At 37.1% G+C, this 25,098-nt stretch overlaps 1 protein-coding gene across 1 annotated transcript in view; it reads left to right on the forward strand.

Annotated features, from left to right (window-relative positions):
- The first annotated feature begins 418 nt into the window (after window positions 1-418).
- LOC106718393 (rho GTPase-activating protein 21) overlaps window positions 419-25,098 on the forward strand; it is a 66,544-nt gene continuing 41,864 nt past the window's right edge. Inside the window, exons 1-14 of the mRNA XM_045686812.1 lie at window positions 419-427; window positions 539-589; window positions 823-990; window positions 1,686-1,949; window positions 2,036-2,253; window positions 2,343-2,927; window positions 3,091-3,314; window positions 3,679-3,786; window positions 3,916-3,996; window positions 4,457-4,657; window positions 5,460-5,513; window positions 6,196-6,304; window positions 7,491-7,599; window positions 8,103-8,186. Of these exons, the coding sequence (XP_045542768.1) occupies window positions 419-427; window positions 539-589; window positions 823-990; window positions 1,686-1,949; window positions 2,036-2,253; window positions 2,343-2,927; window positions 3,091-3,314; window positions 3,679-3,786; window positions 3,916-3,996; window positions 4,457-4,657; window positions 5,460-5,513; window positions 6,196-6,304; window positions 7,491-7,599; window positions 8,103-8,186 (2,265 nt within the window). The remainder of the gene's footprint in view (window positions 428-538; window positions 590-822; window positions 991-1,685; window positions 1,950-2,035; window positions 2,254-2,342; window positions 2,928-3,090; window positions 3,315-3,678; window positions 3,787-3,915; window positions 3,997-4,456; window positions 4,658-5,459; window positions 5,514-6,195; window positions 6,305-7,490; window positions 7,600-8,102; window positions 8,187-25,098) is intronic.

The following is a 25,098-nucleotide window of genomic DNA, read 5'->3' on the forward strand; positions in this document are numbered from 1 at the left end:
TTTTTTACATTTTTAAAAATCTATAGCCGCTTCCCCCACCGATGTAAAGGTATATATCATATAACATTTTTTTCTTCTTATCGTCTAAGCTTTGCATCCCAATAGGTCTCTACGATGCTCGAGTAAATCCCCATTTAGCCTCGTGGGCTCCCCTACTATTATTTGATGTTGCTTACAGAGCTTGCGATGTATCTAAAATTTAATGATAATAGTGCTAGCTACTTACTTTTAGACAGAGCTAAAATGATGAAGATAATTTTAACGACATTATAAACACTTAAACGTTTCTAGCTTGCATCAGGTACATCTGGCAATTCATAATGCGGTTCTCACATTGATGTGCGGAAGTGAGAGTTGGATTTGGCAGGATAAGGTTGCGAGTAAAATTAATGCAGTGGAAATGCAATCTTTTAGAAGTATGATAGGGGTGACCACGACTTATAGGATAAGAAATACGAGCTAAAGGGAAAATGTGGCAAAAAAGAGGATGTACTGAGAACAGTTGAAAAGTATGCTTAGGCAGACTTCTACCGTCTAGATTGATGAAATACTCAAGAAGGGCGGTATTAAGAGCATCCAACCTGGGCATGTATGTGTAGATGCATGAATGGAGAAGAAGCGAGAGTTGTGTGTATGAAATGCGCCAAAGGGAGGTCCGTGGTCTCTGCCTATCCCTCTAGGTTACGGACGCGAGTTATGTTGTTGTTGTATTTATAAGTGTAAGCGCCTAAAAACGTGAAGCGGAAACTTAATAAAGTTAATTTTTCTAAAGATGAAGAGACGACGTGATTCTAAGTGTTAATGTGTGACGTGTGTTTGCAGGGTCAGACAGTGAGCCAGGGCCCAGTGGCTCTACCGGCGCCTACGCCCGCGCCCGCCACCGCGCCGGCCGCCGCGCCGCGCACCATCGTCATCCAGCGTCCCGACGCAAGGCACGGCTTCGGCTTCACGCTGCGACATCTGGTCGTATACCCACCGGACTCACTTCAGGTACACACACATGTTAAATAGTTCTATTTATAACTATTGTCTCGTCAATCAGGAGCAGTTGAAGGCAATGAACTGTCAAATCGTATCTTAAATTACCTTTCAACGCACAAAAACGGTAACAACGACGTAACTACAGTAATTGTACAGTGTTAAACTCGAACTGCCGATTCTAAACAACCGAGTTAAAAGCACGCGGTAAATTATTATCGACTTTGTAACTTCTGACGCTCACGATAAATTATTTTGCGCCAATATTTCTGATAACATTTGTAATAGTTTGTGCGCATTTGTTACTTTTATAGAACAGATTTTATAGGCTGGTAAGAAGTGTTGTAAAGTTTCGCAGCCGGCATATTTCACACGTCGATCGGGCAGGTATTAACAACCACTTTCCGGTGCTCTATTGAGAACACTTAGCCAATCAAGACTTCCTTTTCAATCCGCGCTGTATAAACAAGCAAATGTTTTAAAAATCTACAACTATAATATTGATTTTTTTTTCATTTATCGTAACTATAGGAGGATATTTCTAAACAAAAACATGCTTATAGTTGAGATGGGCGATGTCAAAGTTTTACTAATGTGCATATGTATGTATTTTATTTAACATGTCAGGACTGCAACAGCTATTCTTCTATATAATTAATTAGTCAGCTATTTGAAGAAATCATAATAATGTATATCCTGTTGTTTAGGAGCTGTACGAGGATGCGCGCCACCTGGCGGTGGGCGCGGTGGGCGCGCCGATGGACACGATCTTCGTGAGGTCGGTGCGGCCGGGCGGGCCGGCGGCGGCGGGCGGCCTGCGCGCCGGCGACCGCGTGCTGGCCGTCAACGGCGAGCCCGTGGCGTGCGGCCGCTCGCGCGCTCCCTACGCGCGCGTCGTGCAGTTAGCGCAGCGCGAGCCGCGCACGCTGCGCCTCACCGTCGTGCCGCGCGACCACGACCTGTTGCAAAGGGTGAGTATACACACATTTCAGTAACAGTGGTCGACATAAGCAGTAAAAATAAATGAACATTCTTAACAATGACCTTTCATCATCAGTATTTCAGTGAAGCGGCGTACAATCCAGAAACAAATCAGCGCCCCGACATGCCGGCGCCGCCCAGTGAGGCGGAGGGGGCGCGACGGGCGCGCGCTTCGCTGCCCACGCCCGCCGCACTGCCCGCGCGCCGCGACGATCCCGAGTACGCCAGCGTCGCCTCGCTCGCGCCCGCACGGTACCACGGCAACGCGACGCCGCACTACATGCTGCATGATAGGTGAATCACAGCACTAGTAACAATCAACAAGGCTGTTGGATTGTTTTCACATGGAGGACACCCACTAATCATTTTTCATATTCCAGCAGGAGGGAATCCGACACATCCTTGCCGTCGTCGGCGGCCGAGAGCAAGGACAGTCTCGGCTCCTTCGACTCCAATTCGACCCTCACTGGCCGGGAGATTGACGATTCGATCATTCTGTCCCGAATACGAAAGAGCCTCGAACAGAAGGAGGCCTTCCTGAGACGTCCCAGCCAGCCCACGGGATGGGTGACGCCGGACGCCCCGCAACCGATTAAGCAAAAGGAGTTTTACGCGAGACCTCAGAAGCTACAGAAGCCGGCATGGCCCCCGCCTCCCTCCTCCCCCCCTCTCGCCGCCTCTCCGCCGCCCTCGTTGCAGCAAAGTCAAGAGCAGACTTTGAAAAAAGAAGAATGTTCCGCGAGCGTAGACAGCGGCACTTACAGCGGGTACGGAGAAGTGAACGGAACAAGCGCAGACAAGAACAGATCGAAGCAGGATAAAAGCCAGTTCGTGGCGACTTTATCAAAGATACAAGAAACGGCACCGAGTATCCAGAGCACCAATGTCGGGACGGTTCCCAACGGCACCGCGCACGATTCCAAACCCGAAAGTTCTGAAGAAAACACGACGAACAATCAGGACAGCAGGTCAGGAGCTAATTTTAGCAATTAACTAGACATAGACGCGAGCATTTAAAATATGAATTTGTACATAGTGCATGCTGATGAAAGTCATATTCTTAAGTTATCCGGGACAAAGGACCAGAAAGATGTTTATGAAGGTAGGTAACGTAGGAAGGTGGTGTTGTAGATACCCGGTGCCGGTGCCGGAGCTGCAGCTGGTGACGGCGCGCACGCGGCAGCTGGAGGAGGCGCGCGGGGGCGGCGGCGCGCGGCGCACGGAGGCGGCCCGCAGCGAGCTGGCGCGGCTCAGCAGTGCGCGGCTCGAGCCCAGCGTGGCGCTGCGCCGCAAGGAGTTCGAGGGCCGCGCCGCTCGCCGGGAGGCGCGCTCGCTCGACGTACACCCACACCAAGGTACCTTTCTTACTTTATATCTTCTTTTTTAATCAGCCATTCTCTGATGTTACGCTTTTATATAGTCTATTGATACTGGCTTTTAATAATCTTTTTATTATAAGAGGTTAAATTCGCTTTAATAATGAAACGACCGCTTCCCATAGATATCCGAAATTGTAAAATCGTTGCCTTCTTACAATCGTCGGAGAAGACCCAGAAAGAGTTACAGATATTTCCTCTTCCTATACTTTCCTTAAAAGAAAAGGGCGGGTAAGAGGAACAAAATTGGGCCTCCAGCAAGCACACTTGTCAGGCTGTACGCGTTGTTGTCGTCTATCACTATTATCTTGTTTAATATAAATCTTATTGTGATTTGTTGCAGAATTGGAACACGACACGACCCCCCTCGGCGGCAGTCTGTCAGGCAACCAGCTCATGATCACCGGCAGCAAACACCTGCATTGCCCGCCTCCAGAAGGATTTGCCCCCGGTAAGTATTGCCCGATATATATGAGGTCTCAAGAAGCCACAAGATAGATTATAAAGTTTTTTATGTAATTTATTTTTAAACGTAACTGTCTTTATCAGTTTCTATATTTCCTATTACTTGTATTTTCAGAAACGGAAAAGGTTCAAATGCGAACAAGGTCAAATAGCACCGGAAGTGAAGGATTACCCATTAGAAGACATCATGCCACAGGTGAGCTCAAGATGAACTTTTTTTTTGTAATCTTAGTACATATGCTATCCTAGCACGATCACACGAATTACAAATTAATTTTAATTTTATGTTTTTATTTAAAGTAATTTAAAGATTTTTTTAAAAATATTATTCTATATATTGATATTGAAAGGAAAATGACGTTACACATGCTTTGCTGCATTTTCACGAGACACAATTTCACAGATCTGATACAACTCGCGATGCGAAACACTTTTACTACTTACCGATAGATGTCGTTATTTAGCTTATTCAAGTTTTAGCTCGTTTCTTTTTTTTTTGGCAAAAACGATTTCCTTATTCAAGCTCGCTGCAAGTTAATTAGAACATTATCTATCGGTAAAAGTTATAAGCGCACACAGCTTGCTTCCCGCTCAATGAAAATGCAACAAAGGCGCTGTCGGCGGCCGCTTGATCTAACGCCACTGTTACCCCAAAGATGGCAGTCACGCGAAGCGACGTATGGGGCTGAACAGGGAGCAAATGGAGGAGATGAGCCGCGTGTCGCTGGGGGGCGCGGCGGGCGCGGGGGGCGCAGGGGGCGCGGCGCGGCCCACTCAGCTCAGCCTCGCGCCGCGCTCCGCTTCCACCTCGGCCGCCACCTCGCCCTCGCCCACGCCCAGCACGCCCCACGACTCAGGTCCCTCGCGATGCCCACGCCCCACGCCCAACATCCCTCGCCCACCAGCGCCTCCCTTGAACGCTCCCGTACTCCACCTCTTGGTGGCCCACGCCCAGCACGCCTGATGTCTCTAGTTCGCGATATGCCCCCAGCACATCCAACAACAAGCTCTTCCACGAATACGTGTTTACAACATTCCCTTCGCTCCCAATTGCATCTAATCACTCAAAGAACATATCTTACTATCTCTGCGCTTCCCACTTTTACGTTTTTTTTAATTTTTATTTTAGACAATACGGGCCAAGCTATTTGTAATGGAACCCGATCTCTTTTAAATGTTTTTCTTGTACCCGAATCCTTGCCTTAAGTCTTCCTGTTTTTTTTAATTTTTGTTTTATTTTATTTGAGTTTTGTTTTCTTCTCTGGTTTTTCACAAATTGAACTGCCTGCATTGCGCTTTAAAAATGCTTCGACTAACAAATACACGATTTGTCATTACAATCGATGACCACATAAAATAGTAAATACATAACACGTAAAATACATAACGTAAAAAAAAATTCATTATTAACATTGTAAAATACATAACAAACTTCATCATATTTAAACGCTCATAACAAAATTTTTCCTTTCTTATTCCGGGAGCGTTCTGTTCCTCTCCCTATCTCTCACCAAACTCGGCCATATTAACGGAATGAATTTGTTTGCTTCTAGGTGTGCTACTAATTCCGACTAACCTTGCGTGTGTACTCGGTGTTAATTATATTAACAATGTCTACAGTTATATCTATAGTTCCTAACCTTAACGTTTCTTCGACAGGTTTTGCTGACGATATGGTTACAAGACGACAGAAAAAGGATGCTCAAATGGGTGGTTAGTTCATGTGATCTTAATATTTTCTTTGTTGTCAATTAATCATACAGTTAGGAAAAGATGTGACGGAAATTAAAGCCGTTTAATGCTTTCGGTATGTTTAAAAGATGACGAAACTAAATACAAGATGAAAATAAGTCATATTGGATGTCATTTTTTTTATTTATATCATAAGATGGCAAACGAGCAAACGGCCACCTGGATTCGCCGCAATAGCGAGACAATCGTTACCCACAGACATCCGCAAATACAGATGCGTAGCCTAACTTTAATTAACGGAGAAGGGGACGCACAGAAAGATCATATTTCTCCTTCCTATACGTCCCCTCTTCCGCCAAATCCACTTCCCCTTTCCATCCTTTCCTATTTAAAAAAAAGGATGGGAAGGGAAAGAGGACTAAAATTATTTCTTCGGTACCACACTCATCAGACTGTACGCGGTATTGCTTCCACTTGACGCCTGTCTTCTGTGTGGTCGTGGTATTGCACCAGGGCCATTCTTGCACCCAACAAATATTGTTGTTGCTGTATCTACCACTGTAAAATGTCATGTAAAGATTCCAGAAACGCCTTATACTTACAAAGGATCTTTTCTTTTGAAGAGATAAATTTAATTCTTTCTTTTTAAAAGTAAATAGTATAAGTATGTACTTTATGTGTATGTTTTGTTGTTTTTATATAGAAGAGGAACGCGCTATGCGACGGGTTTCATACCTGAAGGCTACATGGGGAGACAGGCTACACTTAGACAGTGACGTGGAACCTGACGCGGACCATCATGCTCTCAGAAGGTAAATATCCTGACATCCTTCCACAGTAACCACACAATTTGCTTATTTCAACTACTTGTATTTTCCATTCCATGTTCGATCTGTTCATATATTAAATGGTAGAAATGGTACCCTTTATCTGATCTGTAGATTGAGTAGTTAACATCATTTGTAATAATTTTGTTAACATTATATTGCCTCTTGAATGCATATTGAATTAAATCATAGTTAAGTCTTCCCTTATTTTTACCTTATCATAATGTGTTGTAGATAGTAATATAATACGAGAATCATGTGTTTTTACCTGTAAATTTTAGACAATTCTATTCTTCATTTAGATATTTGTTATTATGTAAAATTGATAATTTTAACCATTGGGGGACACGCAATTGGACTTTATGTATGATTTGTGACGAACGCAGTGTATATCGCAAGTGGCGCCCTCCTCGTTTCACGGACGACATAACGCCGCTGCTGCGAATATTCGACCCAAATGCAACCGTCCCCGTCCGGTATGTCGCATGGCGTCGCCACGCAGCTATTCGCCGCTAGATGGCGCTTTACCGTGTGTTCAATATCACGAAAACATAATAGATGGCGCTCTACAACACTAATTACAATAGAGACAAAATGAGCAAAAAGTTTTTCTAGTTTTGAGATTTTGATTAATTTTAGGTAGCCTTGCATAGATATTTGCCTTTTATGTGCCATTTGTGCTGTGAACAAATTGTTAAGTTAAATAATGTTTCATTCTATCCAGTCGTTATTTAATTTGAACGGCGTGCCTGTTATACGCCATTAATAAAAATTAAAAATGAAATATCCTTCTCATAATTGCATGAGACTTGTGTCTATGTTTGCATAGTGTGTGTTATGTTTGTGGCATGTACAAAAATGTAGATGTTGTTTCTTTATTAATTTATAAAATAATAATTTAAAAATAGGATAAATAGGTTAAGTTAGCAATGATAATAAGGTACCTATAACAATATGAAGTACCAGAGATTTAAATATGAAGGTAAGTAAAAAAAAATTAGACGGGGAAAATTATAGAAAAATTACTTTGCACTTCGTAACTTAACACGATCTACTTACAAAAAAAGTTTTAGGTCTATTTGTGATCGTCAAATGTGAGTTCTCCGTAATGGGTAGGAAATAAACGTCCTAAACTGTAAATATTGTGATAGTAATGTTGTGATGTATGTAGCGGGGAGAAGAAGGGTGAGGAGGAGACGGAGGAGTCAGGGGCGACGGCGGCCGCAGAGCCCGATGTGCAGGGCCACGTGCAGGTCAAGATGGTGGTCAGTAACGGAAAGGTAAGACAAACATTTTATATGTTAGGTCCTTCGTACACAAAGCAACTTAAATCTTTGAAAACCCATGAATTTAGTCCCTAAGCGACTTACGCAATACATTGTCATAGAGCTTGGTAACACATATAGCTATGAATTTTCTGACCGAATGGATGATTGGCGTCGGCGATTCAACGTTATATGTACGGAGTACACGCAACGAGATTCTCGCGACGCAATCATGGTTTACGACGCAACATTAGTTTCGACGATTTACGTTACTTTGTGTACGAAGGGCCTTAGGCTTTAATTTTATATATATATTTTTTTTGGTAAATGGTAACATTGTTAGTAAAATGTAAGAATTAAGTCACTAAACAATTTGTAACCTTCCTTATTTGTTCTAAAATGATTTCGGATGTATATATTGAAGACCTAAATCGGTCCAGCCGTTCACGCTTGATGGCGTGACCAAAGGATATAGGGATTCATTTTTATATTATAAGAAAATGTTTGTTTGTCCGCAGCGCGCCAGCGACCGCTCGTGGAAACAGGTGTGGGCGGTGCTGCAGGGCACCAAACTCTATCTCTACAGACATCATCCGACACAGGTAAGTGCAGTATGTGCAGTATATTGATTGCAGTATATATGTTTCTGAACGAATGTTCAGTAGAAACTTATAGACTCACGTTTCGTCACTATTTCTTAGAGATTAGATACAGAGTTATTAGTTTTATTAATTTTAAATGAGTCAATATATTTAACTTGTTTAATATAAATAAAAATGAACGATGAACGAAGATCTTCCTCAATTTACTAAGTCATTTAATAAATCTATTCTAGATTTAGCAATCTGTTTTATTTTTATTTTGTATTTAAACACTTTTGCAAATAACACAGTTCGTTTGTCAAGGCTTAAAATATTTACTTACACTTTCATAGTTTCATAATATTGTTCCGAATGTTTAACAAACTCAAATATACTCTAGGTACTTGACGTTATTGCAAAACTTAAAGTATTGTATTCCTTTAACAAATATTTTAATCTTCTATTCTTTTGCGTCTAAAAAGACGTGGTTCGTAGCTTTAAAAATTTTGGTTTATTAACATCAAATATTTATTTAATATGTACTTCATATTGACAAGGCTAAGAACAAATAATAAAACTTAGCTTTACTAAAAATAACGGGATGATAGTATAGGGTTATATCTTTTAGGATAATTTACATTTAATTTATCAATATTTGGAAATGGAATGATAAACAAAACTTGATTGTATGTGGTGGACCTTATTGTGTTTGTTATAAAGTCCATTTTTACATTACATATGAATACACGTTGTCAAAATATTTACGCATTACATAAAGTCGTGCAAATATTTTGTTCACACCAATATTCTAACAATGGGAATTGTTTTGTGGCAATTTACTAAAATGCTTCAATGATTTTAGATTTATTTACTTACTGGCTTTTATCCGCGACTCCGTCCGCGCGGAATAAAAAAAAATAGAAAACGGGGTAAAAATTATCCTATGTCCGTTTCCTGGTTCTAAGCTACTTGCCCACCAATTTTCAGTCAAATCGATTCAGTCGTTCTTGAGTTATAAATAGTGTAACTAACACGACTTATCTTTTATATATATAGATATTGTAAGAAATTGCGTAAATATTTTATTTGCTACACAAATCATCATATCTTACTTCTTACTCGTTTAAATGGATGAAAGGATGTTTGTTTGAAGTTATATCCGGAACGGCTCAACTGATTTTAATGAAAGTCGGCACATATGTAGTACATAGTCTGGTAGGATACATAGGCTACTTATTACGTTTGTTTTAATTCCGCGCGGACGAAGACGCGGGCGACAGCTTGTATATGTATCTTCAAATCCACATGTATTTTATGTATATCTTCTTTATTAAAAGAACTAGTGTGTTATAAAATGTATTTATAATTTTAAATAGCCTTTATATACTGGTTCGCGAAAAAAAATGATTGGTGTTAAAATAAAACGAAGTGATTTAGTCGAATAACAATCATTATATTCTTAACTCTATAATTATCGTCATCTTTAAGAAAAGTCAACGTACAATATGTTAATACACTCGTGGCATATGATGGCAACTGACAAAAACGCCCTCATGCCTACACAAGAAGTCTTACCTTATCGCTAACGTGCTACTTTCCGTACACCTGGCTTCACGCCCCTTGCACACAGATGGCGTTGCTTTATCACTCGACCGTTAGCAAATTAAAATTCGTAGTTCACAGAATATATTGCCTTCAACAAATATACTGTACTTAAACTTAATTCTTTTTCTGTTTTTGTAATCTTGTTAATGGTTTAAATTATATTTACTTAATCCTTTGAGTGTTAATCATCGAACCCTAACAGTAACAGTTGGTTACGACACGTGCCCTTATTAGCAACTATTTTAATTTGCGATAACAACAATTTAATTATTCGTTAGAATTAGGGACAATATGGTAAATTTAAATCGGCATTTCTAACACCTGGTAGGATCGTAACCGTTGCTATTTAAACAACCAAATTGTATTTAAGGGTTTATTTGCGATATAAGATATACCTAGCAGTCGCCCGCGACTTCATCCGCACGGAAAAACATTTAATTAGTAGCATATGTGTTCTTCCGGACTATTAGATCTAAGTCTAGTCATCTATGCTTAATTTCATGTATATCCTTTCAGGCGTTCTGGAGATACCTTCTAACAAACATCTATACATGTATGCAATCATACATCTAATTCTTATAACATCAGTAAGATAAATAACTAAGAAAACAAACATACATTCCACAAATGAGGACTACAAAGCTAACTGATGACAAAATAAATACGTGTTATTCAAATCAATATAAACATATATGATACATGACAACAATAATTATAAATTTATCGAATACGAAAAAAGATAAGAGACCAGGTGAACTTATTTTTGCAAACCATTTATACTAATTTATTAAGGTTTCTGCGCATTCAAAGAAGCTGTATTATCTACGTACGTATCTTTTAACGTATTTATTTATTTTTTTAATTCATTTAATATATTCAATTTAGTAGTTGTCGATATTTCAGAACCAATAATCAAATCTTTTTTCTTTATATTATTAAAAGAGAAATAAAAGCATAGCGACACGATTGTATTTATTGTAATGACTTAAACGTTATGTTTTATCAACAATGTAATCAGTAATTTTCAATGTAATTGCAGAATCTTTCGTCTCATCCGTGACACGTTTGCGGCCCGTCGTTATTCCACTTTTACTTTCTTTACTTTCTCTGACGTTTAGATATATTAGCCAATTAAGTCTGTGCAGTTCGAATGAGTACAAACTATATATCGTTAGGTATGAATATGTACTGGTGCTGTAGCTACTTTCACATTCTCTATTGTCTAATTAAATCAAATCAGTATTTCAGTTTTAACAGCAAAAAAATGGGATAACATTGAACATTATCCGTACCACGGCGTTGGACAGGAAGAGGCGCCACAGGTCTGCGAATTAAACAGACTTGCGTTAACTCCTATTCCTCCCAGCCCTCCTCAAGAAATAGTAAATAGTAAAAAATAATAACGCTGACACCGGCACTGCTTATTATTTCGATTCGATTAGATATATATAAAATAAGAGATGATTATTCTTAAAAACTTGAAGTAACAACATATATTTTTCTAAGTGTGTTTCAGACTAAAGTTCTTCAGACCGACATTTTACGGCGACCAAAGCTTTTCCAGTTTAAATTTGGCATTCTCTGAAACTCGTAATTCAGTGCAATAGTTTAACGCGTACATTCGTTATCCTTATTGGTCTTATGTTGTTATAAATAAGGTTAATATTTCCAAGCATACGAGTTTGTATGGAATTCCTTCACTAAATAAATTATAGATGTTCTGAGAATGTCTGCGTTTTATACAGTTGATATATTGTTGCCGACGTCATCAGTTGCCAATATATATTACTGTTATAGAAATCATCTAGTTTACTAAAGTACATCTGCAAAAATAGTACATATATATTTCTTTCATATCGCCTTTAACAATTATGTGGAAAATTATTCCTTCTTCAATCATTGTGTTACCGAGCTTTTATAATTTAACCGTTGCAATATACAGAATGCATCTTCTCATGTTATTTTGAGTTCCACAGATTAAGACAATTTTTTTAGGGTTCCGTTACACTTTGCTGTCTGTCTATCTGTTTGTCAAGACCCTTTTTAAGTCTTATAGGATTACTTTTGCAAAATTCATCCAATTTCAAATTAAAATATTTTCTTGGCATAACCTCTCCATAAAGCTTCATGTTAGGAAACCAATGTAAAATATTTATTTTTTCTCTTCAGATTACACCTAGATTGAGTTTTTTTTTTAATTAAACATTACTGTGCGAATATAACAATCTAATATATTATAGTTCAAGCTTAGCTAACTGTGTACATGTAGCATGTATTATTATTTCCCTTTACTATGTCTGGTATAATACAATGTTAGAAGGCAAGTTATTGCAACACTTCGCACCTTATCATACCTGACATCGCCTGACCACTCTAGTAGAATGCTATTGTCAGAATGAATATATTGTAATGGCATACGATTGGCAACATTTTGGCCCCCACTCAAGTATTTTTCACAATGGTAATGCGGATTTCAATAATAAACCGACAGAACAATTCGAATCGATTAGTTTTTTTTACGTCGAAAATAACCAGGAATGATGATTGCCGTTTGCTTCGGTTTTAACCTTTGTATGAACTCTGGAAAATGATATCATATGAATAGAACTTTGTTCTGTTTACGCCAGCAACAACAACATCTGTTGCACGAATTGGCCAGCTCGCCCGGAGAAATATCACGACCACACAGAAGACTGGCGTGAAGTGGAAGCAATTTCACGTGCCGGAGGCTCAATTTTGGTCCCTTTTTCCTTCCCACCCTTATAGAAAGGAAAGGATGGGAGGGGGAAGTGGATTTGATGGAGATGCTGACGCATAGGAAGGGAATATAGCTTCTTTCTGTACGTCCTCTGTCGATTAAAGGAAGGCAACGCATCTGCAATTGCGGACGTTTATGAGCAACGGTCGCTTCGAGATTTAAGTGTATTCAGTTGGCAGCTTGATCGTTTGTCACCTTATGGTAATAACAAAATGTTTATTTTTTGCTGGCAAAAATATTCCTACGTGAAAATACAGTGCATAATTTTTAACTATACCATGAGTTTCCACGACCATATAACATCATCTCTCAGGTTTAAAGTTTATTAGACTGGTTTCATATGTTGCACTTAGCCTTCAAGGAAAAGCTTTAATATTTGTAAGGTTTTCATTCGAATGTGCCACGTAATTTTAGGATGGGGAAACCTCAGTGGTATATTGTAGGGTTTTATTGCAACGCACATCAAGCTCTGTTTATCCAATGCTTGGTTATTTATGATCTGTGCAATCAGAACCATATGTGTGATCACATATGCGTCAGAATAACTTCCAGTTAGAAGCCATAAAATCACAAAATGGAATCAAATTCAAGCAACTTAAACATGTTTTCCCGCTTTATAAAGCACCATATTATTGTGTTAAAACTAATTATTTGTGGAAATGAAATTATTGTTCACAGCCATTCTCTAGTTATTAATATAAAACCGGACTTTACTACAAATATTGCCCACTTCGTAATAGAACCCATATTTAAATGATTTATGCGTCAAGTTTTGTTAGATATTGGCATACCAAAAACAAGTTTATAAATTGAATGAGACATACCACTATGACACGTTCTACATATTATATTCTTAATATTTTGGTAGATAATAATTTAACGATACTATAAGTTACTTGTAACATTGGACTTCTATTGTTTGTTCGGACAGTAGAACGCTTCGCTTCTCAGAAGCTGTTTAATATAAAGCACATTGTGTGTGAACATGTCGCGATTGTGGCATTGTTAGTCGCGTGCCGTCCGCGTCAAATCTGCCAGGTGGGTCCGGCGACATGCTCGCATGACCTTGACACTCGCCATTGTTGTGTTACACAAATAAACCTCGATTAAATGTAACAATGAGTTTCATGAGTCAATAGCTTATGAGCTTAATAATTATGAGCTTTCATGTTGTTTTCCAACAGTTCGATATTTACTTTAATTGCTCCATTTATCGCTTCATATTAGATTTAAAGTGGTATTGCGTGACTAGTTCTATTCAAATTATTGATTTTGCGATATTATTTAAACAATTTTTTTTATTTCTAAGGATACGCGTCAAACATTTTATTATACTCTTGCGTGATTTGTAACTGAAGATTTGATTCTCTGTAAGTGCAAGGTGCTATAAATTTTTATTGAAGGTTTTTCCACTGCAGCGTAGGAAATATATAAGCGATGTTTATCTAATATAATCCACCGCACTTTGATGTATAACGTAAACTTTGTGCATTGTTTGTGTGTCAATGGATGCGTACGCTCTGACCCAAATGGGCTTCTCTGGGAAAATTATTGCGCAGCGCTGAAAGTAAATGTACCGAAATTATACCATTGATGATATTCAAAATGCGCCTTTCATCGTAACACACTCTAGATTGTTGCTTCTTTGCACCAAAAATAGTTCGCAACAAATACGAGGGGAGGTCCAAAAGTTCGCGGAATGAAAGGGTTGTCAATGAAATATAACAATAAATTTATTTTTCCTTTTCAATATAATCACCCTTAAGTCTAATACATTTATTCGATCTATGAATTAATTTTTCTAAACCATCGAAAAAATATTTTTTGTCTTTGGCCTCAAAATGGGCCGAAATTGCCTCCTTCACTTCATTATCGTCGGAAAATTTCCTTCCCCTTAGCTCTTTTTTTAAATTTGGAAATAAATAAAAATCGCTAGGAGCCAGGTCTGGACTGTAGGGTGGGTGAACAAGTGGTTCGAACCCATGTGTGTGCAGAGCAGCCATGGCAACTCGGCTCTTGTGAACCGACGCGTTGTCTTGCGAAAGCAACACACCCTTGGCCAATTTTCCTCGACGTTTTTCTTTAATTGACTCCTTTAACTTTTCTAATATGAGTGCGTAGTATTCTCCGGTTATAGTGGTACCTTTTTCTTTATAATCAATGAGTAATATTCCCTTACAATCCCAAAAAACAGTGGCCATCAACTTTCCCGCCGATTCTGACACCTTGAATTTTTTGGGAGGTGGTGTACCCTTTTTGTGCCATTGCATGGACTCCTGTTTGGACTCAGGTTCAAAGTGATGAACCCATGTTTCATCTCCAGTAACAATCCGCTCCAAAATCTGCACGGGCTCGTCTCCACACAACTCCAAAAAGTGCTTAGACGCGTCGACGCGCTGCTGTTTTTGAAGCGGCGTGAGCATTCTCGGCACCCATCTTGCACTGACTTTTGTCATGCCCAGATGGTCGTGCAGGATACGCAAAATAGTTGTATCTGATACTCCAACAAATGCAGATAATTGTTTCTTCTTCAAACGTGTGTCTTCGAGTACAAGTTTTTCGACTTTTTCGACGATGTCTGATGTGGTGGCGTCAGCTGGCCGCCCAGAGCGAGAGTCGTCTTCAATTGAATCTCGACCATGTTTAAAAAGACCATGCCACTTATAAACCATTGTTTTACCAGGGCACTGATCTCCATAAACGGCTTCCATTTCATTTAAAATGGTTTGAACGTTTTTTCCTTGCTTGGTAAGGAATTTTATCACAGCGCGATGTTCAATTTTCTCCATAGTTGCAGTTTGCTTCCGGATTGACTTGTTCAGCAGGCGAGTACTCGTAAACGAATGGCACTATAGGGTTGAAATGTTATATATATACTAATTATGAGTGCCCAATTAGTATGACACTAAGCGAGCTACCCTATCCCCACTCCATCCCCTCCATTCCGCGAACTTTTGGACCTCCCCTCGTAGTTGATGTAATGTTACAAAATATGAAAAATAATAGAAAATATAAGGCTTAATATAAATAGGAATTATTGTACATCCAAAAAGAATAAATAGATTGTTGATAAATAGGTTGTTGATGAGGTTTTCGAACCCTGAATACAGAGTTCAATAAAAGAGCGTCAAAACATCTCTATTCGTGTTATCTTAATGTACCCGTTACTTTTCATCGTCAACGTTTCCAACGATTATTATGTCTTTCACCTGACAAAAGGCTATGAATTTTCATTTTCACATTGTTTTAAAGTAACATTGAAGAATTTATATACAGTTTTCATACGCATCATCATCAGCAAACTATACATCCCCACTGAACGGCTCGGAGTCTACAGTTAGAGGTGACTAAGCCATAGTCAATCAGGCTGGGCCAGTGTAGGTTGGTTGACTTTACACATATCGTTGAATTTCTTCGCAGATATGTGCAGGTTGCATCACGATGTTTTTCTTCCCCGTAATAACATAGAATGATTGTACATATGTAAATAGAAATCTGAAAAATATAGGTACATGGCGGGATTTAGACCCAGCAAAGCAGCAAAACCGGCAAAGCAGATTCTAGTGCTTAACCCCTGAGCCACCGACGCTTTCTAATTTTCATTCTAGTAATTATTAAAAACGTAGGGCGCTACCTGTCGTTCTGTCGTATGGAAAAGTTTAATCTACTTGATGTGTGGTATTATTTTAAGGGTCGCTTGTTTGTGCTGCTGCTTAATTGCTCAATGGCGTTAAAATAACTTTATCCCACAAATTTGTAACTCGTTTCATGTCGCCGCCAACGTCGCCGCGCACTTCCTGACACGCCAATTATTAAAATAAACAATAATCACTTCCTAGGGTGTTGAGGCAGGTCGTTAAGGACTGGCGGAGACTTTTGATTTAAGAGCCGACCTGTTTTGCGTAATCGAACTACGTGTGTGGCTATACTTCCATATTAGGTGAGGACAGTGGCTGAATGAGTCGGACCAAAACATGGCCATTGCTGGGTAATCGATTCGCTATCGATCGCAATTACACGTCTCAATTTTATACATTATGACTCAACATCTACACTAGTGTAGTGTTTTGTTTATTATTGCAACCGATTCATTTTTTTATAGCTAAAAACGAATTAGTAGCTATGATAAATTGAACAAAATTAACGTAATTGTAGTTCAACTTTGGTATAAAAATAACAATTTAATCTAATTACAAAATAAAACAATATAAATTAATCGTTAAGCTTATGAAATTACGTCAAAATGAAATACCAAAAAAATACAGTCGAATTGATAACCTCCTTCTTTTTGAAGTCGGCTAAAAACAATATCCATCGTTAAGCTATAATATGAAAGTTGAATTTTATTGCAGCGTGTGTATAAGCTTGTAACTTTGTAAATTATTTGTGATTCAACGATGTTAGTGTGAAATGTGGCTTGCACAATATTAGACCATTATAATGGTGAGGCGCGATGTAAGCGTCTGTTTGCTCAACTTACTGAAGACTACTGACGAAATCATTTGAACAATATCGATAGAGACTTTAGTGTTAGAACATGTTATAGTTGTAATTTAGTTTTACAATACTTTGAAATAACTGTTGTTTCTAATGTTTATCATTGTATCAAACAGTTATGAGAATTACTTTATTAGATTTAGGTAAAAATCCAATAAATTAATTTCATTTAATATCAAAAGTGTTAGTAAATAGTTGCATAATTACCTCTAATAAGTAATGGTTAATGTCCTTCAGAGGAAAAAAATTCCAACATTTGAAGTTATTTTAATAGAATTAATATAACTATAGAAGATTATGTATTATATATTTCTGTGATATATAAAATTCAAGTTTACTTTCATAGATTATGTTTGAACAAATCCAGATACTCAATCGTATGATAGCGTAACAGGGATTCATCATAACAAAGCGATTGTTTGTTTACGATGAGTCGCCCTCGAAACAGCTCGAAACGAATTGGGTTAAACACACGAAACTTAAATAATAAAGGACGTTTAGTACAAAAGGCGACGTCCGCGTAAATATACACCTATATAAAATGCAAAAAAAAGGAACGTAACGATATCCAAAAAGCTAAATTAAAATTTATAACAGAATTTTCAGATTACGCGTGAGAACGTCGACTTAATTAATTTAAAACTGGACCTGCTGTGATATAACTTTATTAATACAACCGAACATACCGATTTAATGAATCAGACGTTATATCTTTCACTGGATTACAAACTGTCAAATGAAATACCTTTTTTCCTTCTGACACTTACAATAAGCATATTGATACTTCTGATTTCTTATGTCTACTTACGACCTAATTAAAAATCTATATATTAAGTGTAAGGACATCGAACCTGGATAAGAAAGAATCCTCTATAAGCGAGAATCATTGACCGTTCCTGACGGGCGACTTCCATTAGCGAGAAATTCGGGTTACAAATAAACTTCTATAAGCGTGGAAAATATCGTGGTCCCTTAAACTCTCGCCTATACAGGTTTAACTGTATATGGACTACAGAATCAGTAATTTTTAAACAACTGTAATTGATATCAATTGTACTAGTTATATAACCTAACCTTTACCCGATGTTTCCCTAAACATGTGTTACAATCAAGAAGCTTTTCAGTTATACGCCAATAAATAACTCCTCTTCCTATAAACGCGTATGAAGGTCTTTGAGTTTAATTAATTTTAATGCAAAACGAAACGATAATTTGTCTTCTTCACATATCAGGACAAACGAGAAGATAATATTGTACAGAATTACTTTTAACATATTCCATTCATCGTTCATCATCCATTGAAGGCAATTAAAATAAACAAAAGAAAATCAAACGAAATTTTAGTACACTGTCAAGTTTTTGTAACTAATACTTAAATTGATCTATCGTTTAGTCTAAATTGGAACGCCCGAAATAGAACAGTGTGATTACGTAAACAGGCATTAGATCTCACCCAATCTCGAGGGGTTGCTCCAGATAAGAGGTGTTCCCGATCTCTTAATCCCTCCGGAATTGGTATAACCCGACATCAAGAAAACATGCACGACCCACTTCGATGCGATAACTGATTGAGTTGAGTTTCCACGTATACAAAAATATTTAGAAGCTGAGAAATTACAAATAGTAAAATTTAGATACTATTTTTTTAATGCACCTTTACGTAACAACCCTTATGTGTTTTGCAAAAAAAAAACTTCGTTCGCATTACTAAAACTCGATCCACGTGCCAATTTTTCTTCATTAGCGAATACTTTTCTTTCTAAACACTGTCATAATTATGTATACTTTGGCGTTTATAAACTACGAGGTTATAAATATCCAATGACTAACAGTGTTTACCCCGGAATTAATGTTTGAGGATCCTCAGTTCGTTCAATTAAACATACATATTTTTCTTATCAACTCAACTATCCGATGTTTTCATATTCAATGTGTTTTCTTTCCGTCCATCAGTCAGTCATAACGCGACTAGTTCATAATACATTAACGACGAGCAATAGTTTAACTATTGTGTATTTAAAGCACAAATATTTCCATGCGTATGTCAATTGTCACTTTATCTGATTCATGTCACAATACACATATTGAGCATAGATAAAAACAAGTTTAAACTTTTAATAATTGAAAAAATATTTAGGGATTGTCAATGTAGATTCAATTTCTTCATCATAGCATCTCACAATTAAAAAGATGAAAATGCATATTAGCATATTAAATGACGTCTTAAATAGTTTTGTAATACAAACGTAGAACAGTAACTAATCTTACTAATGTTATAAATGCGAGTGTTTAGATGGGTGGTTGTTTGTTTGAAGTTATCTCTGGACCGACTCAACGGATCTTGATGAAATTTGGCACAGATTTAGAACATAGTCTGGAAGAACATATAGGAATTTTTAATTAACCGAGGACGGAGTCGCGGGCGACAGCTAGTATATTATATTAATGTTTGTATACATATTATGTCTTAACAGTACGAAATGTTTTGAATCCTGAAACTAACAACAAGTCGGTTCTAATGAATTTTCTAACAGGAAAATACCAAAACAATGAATCGTAAAGTTTTCCGGTGATCAAAGCTTTGTATCCGCATACCTTGTCTTATAGATTTTTAGTAAATTATATTTCAAGGAATATTCTTCTATACGACTAAGGTTGATTTGTTTACATTATTTTATTACATTTGGAATTTGTTAGTAGCTGTGAGTTCTTACCACCATGTTCAAAGACATTGTTGTTAATTTAGTTTTGGGTCTAAGAAAATATTTTTGACGAGATAAAAACTTTGAAGCTATTGTTTGTGAACAGGTTTATAAGAATAAGGAACTTTGACCTGGATTTAGGTTTGCATTTTGTCAACCAGCGTAGTGATTGTCAGTTGCACTTTCTGCGGCTCGCGAACATTTCGCTAAGCGTATAAACTTGCCCACACGCTCACCAAAACGTATCGTTTTCCCGAGCATCGAACCACAAGTGGAACAAATTCCATGCCCGCCAATTCACCGACATTCTCATTAGCTTCCTCGTTTTTTTTTTTTACTCTTTTCTGAATACATATATCTTTGCGTCACGACCCACTTTCGAGAAGCTTTTCTGAAAATTTTGTAACGGATTATTCAATTTCACTAACGATTAATGATTACTCGGTTATCTAATTCGGGTTTCGCTCCAGGCTAGACATTTGTTTCAACAAAACATCGCGGGAGTAAAACTGCGTAGGCCGCGTAGATGGCGCTGCTCTTACGGTTGTAAGAGTCTGTGTTCATTTACAATAATCATCATTCATTGCTTTCGACATATTTAGGGAAACGAAAATAAACAATACAAAGCTTTCTCTCCTCGTAATATATACAGTTTATTTGTAGCTTAAAAAGGTATATTTCAATTTGAATTACGTAAATTTTTACGATGAAATAATAATTACGGAATTAGTTTATTATCTTGGATTTTTAACACGTGTTAATGTTGTGAAAATGGAGGGCAAGAAAAAATCGCCGCACAATCGGGCGCAATTTCAGAAGTTATTTTGATAATCGTGTAAACAGAATCAACTGAAATGATGATTGTTATGCAATATTATTATGAAGTTAATATCTGCTATATAAATGTTCGATTAAATAATTAATGAATTTCTATTGTATATCTCTCAACAACCCTGCAGATAGTAAATTTTCCGTCAGCCCCTAGGGGACGAAGTGGGCCGAGCTTGACCTACAAACTGTTTTTGTTTACAAAGACGGCCATCCATAAAACGTTGACAACACAAATAAATTGATTTTGGATCGTAGAGCAATTGCCTCGGGACCCATTAATCAGTAACAAAGCCGATTAGATGTCGGATAAATAAATCCATCATTGTTTATTTTATTTGTAATTGTATTCTGGTCGGTAAAACGGAATTTTATGTTACGCGAAACGACTTCCTACATGCATTGTTTGAAATTGCGCTTCGTAAAAAGTTTAGACGGATAACTTCCTCAAAATCATGAGAAATTGTTACCACGTAATAGTATAGATATGTAGTTTTGAATGACATTATCTGTCAATCAAAACTATTTAAATTTGTGTTATCCATACGTGTATTGCTAATTAAAATGGGGCACATTTCAACGCAATAATAGCCGATAAGTTTATTTAAGAAATTATACTTCCTCGTTAAATTGTCTTCCGGGGTGGAAAGCAAATGCACCTGTTGGTATTGTCGATAGAAGAAATGATGTCCTAAAATGTTTAGCATAAGATTTAAAGTCAATTAACTTTGATAATGTTTGGCAAGACTTGATGAATCGCTTCTACGACCCAGTGTGCCGATGACCGTCTCCTTTGTATCCAAAAATAAACGCATTGTCTTAATAACCGGGTGTTTGTTTTGACCGTCCGGGTGCGCTGGTGATCTTTTACTTTTTTATACGAAACCAAACTCATCTGACCCATTTATTTCCAGTTTGATTAGGTGCCGGTACAATTTTGATTGGGCGCTCCGATTTCTGCGTCGTTAACAATGTGTTAACGCATTTCTAATTCGTCCTGTTACAATAACAAACGTAGTATGGTGTTGAATAACTTCAACACATGATTTTTAAATACCTAAACCCTAATAATAAGTTGTCATCATTCAGAATTTTTTGTCTCAAAATACAGTAGGTAATGTTGAAGAAATTATTTGGTTGAATCAGCTAAGGATGTATTTGTAAAATTATACGTAAAGGCGACATAAATGTATTTAATCTAAAGTCCCACGAGAAGTGATGCAGATGTCCTTTAACCTTTTATAATATGTAATATTAAAACTGGAAGCAGTAAATATACTAATGCATTGCAAACTACATCGTAACCGCAAATAACTTTGCATTACGAAAGTGAAAAGTTTACGCTATTTTTAATGTCGTAAATAAAAATCACAACTCGGCTAATTAACACCACGGCTTGGAATATTTTATGTGCAAAGAAGTAAGAGAAGCGAATACAGAAATTAGGTTTAAAAGATCCTCGCTTCTTTTTACCTTGAGTTTCCATTGTTGAAACTCACGTAGAAAAACATACTTCCGTCACTTTCATTTTGTTTGAAAATATACAGAAAGAATAAAGCTAGCAATATGTTTCTAAACACATGCATCAGCATTGGTTTACGGTTAATTTGTAATTACTATATTTTCCCTGTTAAAATTTGTTTATTCCTCCAATAGGGTTAGTAAGGTGTGTCCTAGATATTGCCCTCATATCAAAAATTAACTTTACGTACTGCTTTCGTCAATCAATTACGTGTAACCTTGCCTCCGCCCAAGCCACGCCTTTCTTAATAATAGTACTTCGTATATGTTATAACATCATATTGTTATTTTTAGAATTCTCCACTCTACGATTATTAATACATCGTAAGCGATTTAAGAGTAATGTTATTTTTCTGAATATGATGTTTTTTCCTCTAAATGTGAAGAATATTAGACAATAATAAAGTTTTGCTCATCTTAATGCAATCGCAATCTCAAAACGCTACTCGTGGATACCAAGCTTTTACAGATTATGTTTCACATATAATAGACTAGCTGGCGCCCGCGATTTGTCCGCGCGAAATTAAAAAAGAAAAGTAATGAGTAGCCTATATGTTTTTCCAGACTATGTTCTACATTTGTGCCTAATTTCATCAAGATCCATTGAGCCGTTTCGGAGATACCTTCAAACAAACATCCTTCCATCTAAACTTTCTCATCTATATATATAAAAGAAAGTCGTGTTAGTTACACTATTTATAACTCAAGAACGGCTGAATCGATTTGACTGAAAATTGGTGGGCAAGTAGCTTAGAACCAGGAATAGGACATAGGATAATTTTTACTCCGTTTTCTATTTTTTATTCCGCGCGGACGGAGTCGCGGGTAAAAGCTAGTTTATAATATAAGTAAGATATAAGTTTGAGAAAGTTAAAAAATAATGTAATTTGTTGCGGCTTGTTCCAAATATTAAACAACAACAACAAAATAATATGTGTGATAATTTATGAGATAGCAAAAGGTTTATGCAATTAAAAATGCAAATAAAGCTTGGAATTCACGTTCGTGTAAAAATAAGATGATAATATTGTGACATAACCGCAACAATATTCGTTGTTATTTCGTCGCAATACGGTTTTTTATGAAACGCACTTTAAATGTTTCGTTTAATCTCGTATATTACGTTCATTATGCTCCTGTGACGAATGTTGACCGACTTTAAGAGGAATTTGGGGAAAAGTGAGGAAAAATAACAAACTCAATGCTGTTAAAAATTTAGGTCGACCTTAAAAAGATTAACACGGTGAAAATATATTTCATCTACATTCAGCGAATATCAAGATACAATGAAAAATTATAACCTGAAATCTCTTGGAGACTGAGACGGTTAATTTGAATAACATCTCATTATGTGCGTTCCTTCCTCCATTGATTAGAGATAGCCAACGCATCTGCCATTGCGAACGTCTATGGACGACGGTCGCTTCGTTATTTCGCGCGAACTCAGGCTGGTCGCTCGCTCGTTTTCCACCTTATGGTATTAAAAAAAAAACAGTTTTATGGAATGTATTTAATATTTTCCATTACAATGACTTGTCATAAGATTAATGTAAAGTTTTAAAACAAATCATTTAAATAACTATCGTATTCGTCTAAAATAACGTAATTTCAGAGAAAAATTGTTTTATAAATAGACTTTAATTTATCCCGCCTAAACCTCAAAGGACATAGAGTAAGGTCGTCGCGTGGCCAACACAATAACAATATAATAAAAGCGGGGTTAGACAGGCGAGGGATGAGGTCGCTGTGACGTCAGCAACGCCCCTAGTGACGTGCGACGCTCATGTTTATAAGTCTATCCTACTAATCGAAACGTAGATATAATGTTATTTAACTTTATGATCTAGGATTGAGTCATACAAAACTTTGATTTTTAGTTTTACCAAGTTTGCATAAGGATTTACTAATTGAACTCGCTTATTTCCTTATCTTATTATTAGAAAGTTACAGGTTTTGTTTTTTTTTTCATATTATAAGATAAAATTTCGTTTTAGACTTGCAAGTAAGAGGTGCAATCTGTTTAGCACTGATCTGTCTTGTCACCGTCGACTTTCTTATGTTACTGTATTATAAAATTTTTCACATAATTGGTGTGAGATCTCACCTTTACGTGAAATTACATAAAGTTATAAAGATGTTACGATTTCTAATATATATATATATATGTGTATATAGGTGTCGAAATCGCATGGCTCTGGAAACTGCAGACGTCCGTTATTCTAGCTACTTCATACGCTGTTTCGTAAATATCATTCGTTAAGTTGTCTAAAAATATTTATCTCCTGTCAAATGTTATAGCGTTTCATATTAATTTTAAAAAAGTTGTCACCATAGATTTTTCGACGAATTGTTAACATTTTTAGACTTCATTTATTGGAACGGAATGTATTATGTTTGAAAAGTTAACGGAAACATTAGTTTCTGATAGTCATAGTTATATATATATATATAAGCATACTAGCTGTCGCCCGCGACTCCGTCCGCGCGCAGTTAAAAAAAAATGAAAAATAGATGTTGGCCGATTCTCAGACCTACTGAATATGCTCACAAAATTTCATGAGAATCGGTCAAGCCGTTTCGAAGGAGTACGGGAACGAAAACTGTGACATGAGTATTTTATATATTAGATACTATATATTATATAAGGATGACAGTTGTTTAAGTCTGTGTAAAAAGAAGTCTGTGTAAAAACTTATTTTAGTTTCCATACATTTTCTTCTTCTCAAATTATAATATGAATCCCTTTGTTAACTCTTACGTATACATAGATTGACAGTAATCCGTATTCAAAGTCATATTCATTCACGAGTACTTATACACGACCTGACACAACACAGAAGTGAACGCATGTCGGCCTCTCGCGACTGCGGCGTCCGCAAACTTGTCACTTGGCGCGCTGCTAACACCTTAGGAACATCATGCACTGACCGCTCGTAAATCTGTCCGCGCAACGGACGCGATTAAAACCTCTTCCGACGTATGCCTCGCTTGTTTGATGAAGAACTTTGTATAAAATCAATTT

The sequence above is a fragment of the Papilio machaon genome, chromosome 4, assembly GCF_912999745.1.
Source record: "Papilio machaon chromosome 4, ilPapMach1.1, whole genome shotgun sequence".
NCBI classification, from domain to species: Eukaryota; Metazoa; Arthropoda; class Insecta; order Lepidoptera; family Papilionidae; genus Papilio; species Papilio machaon.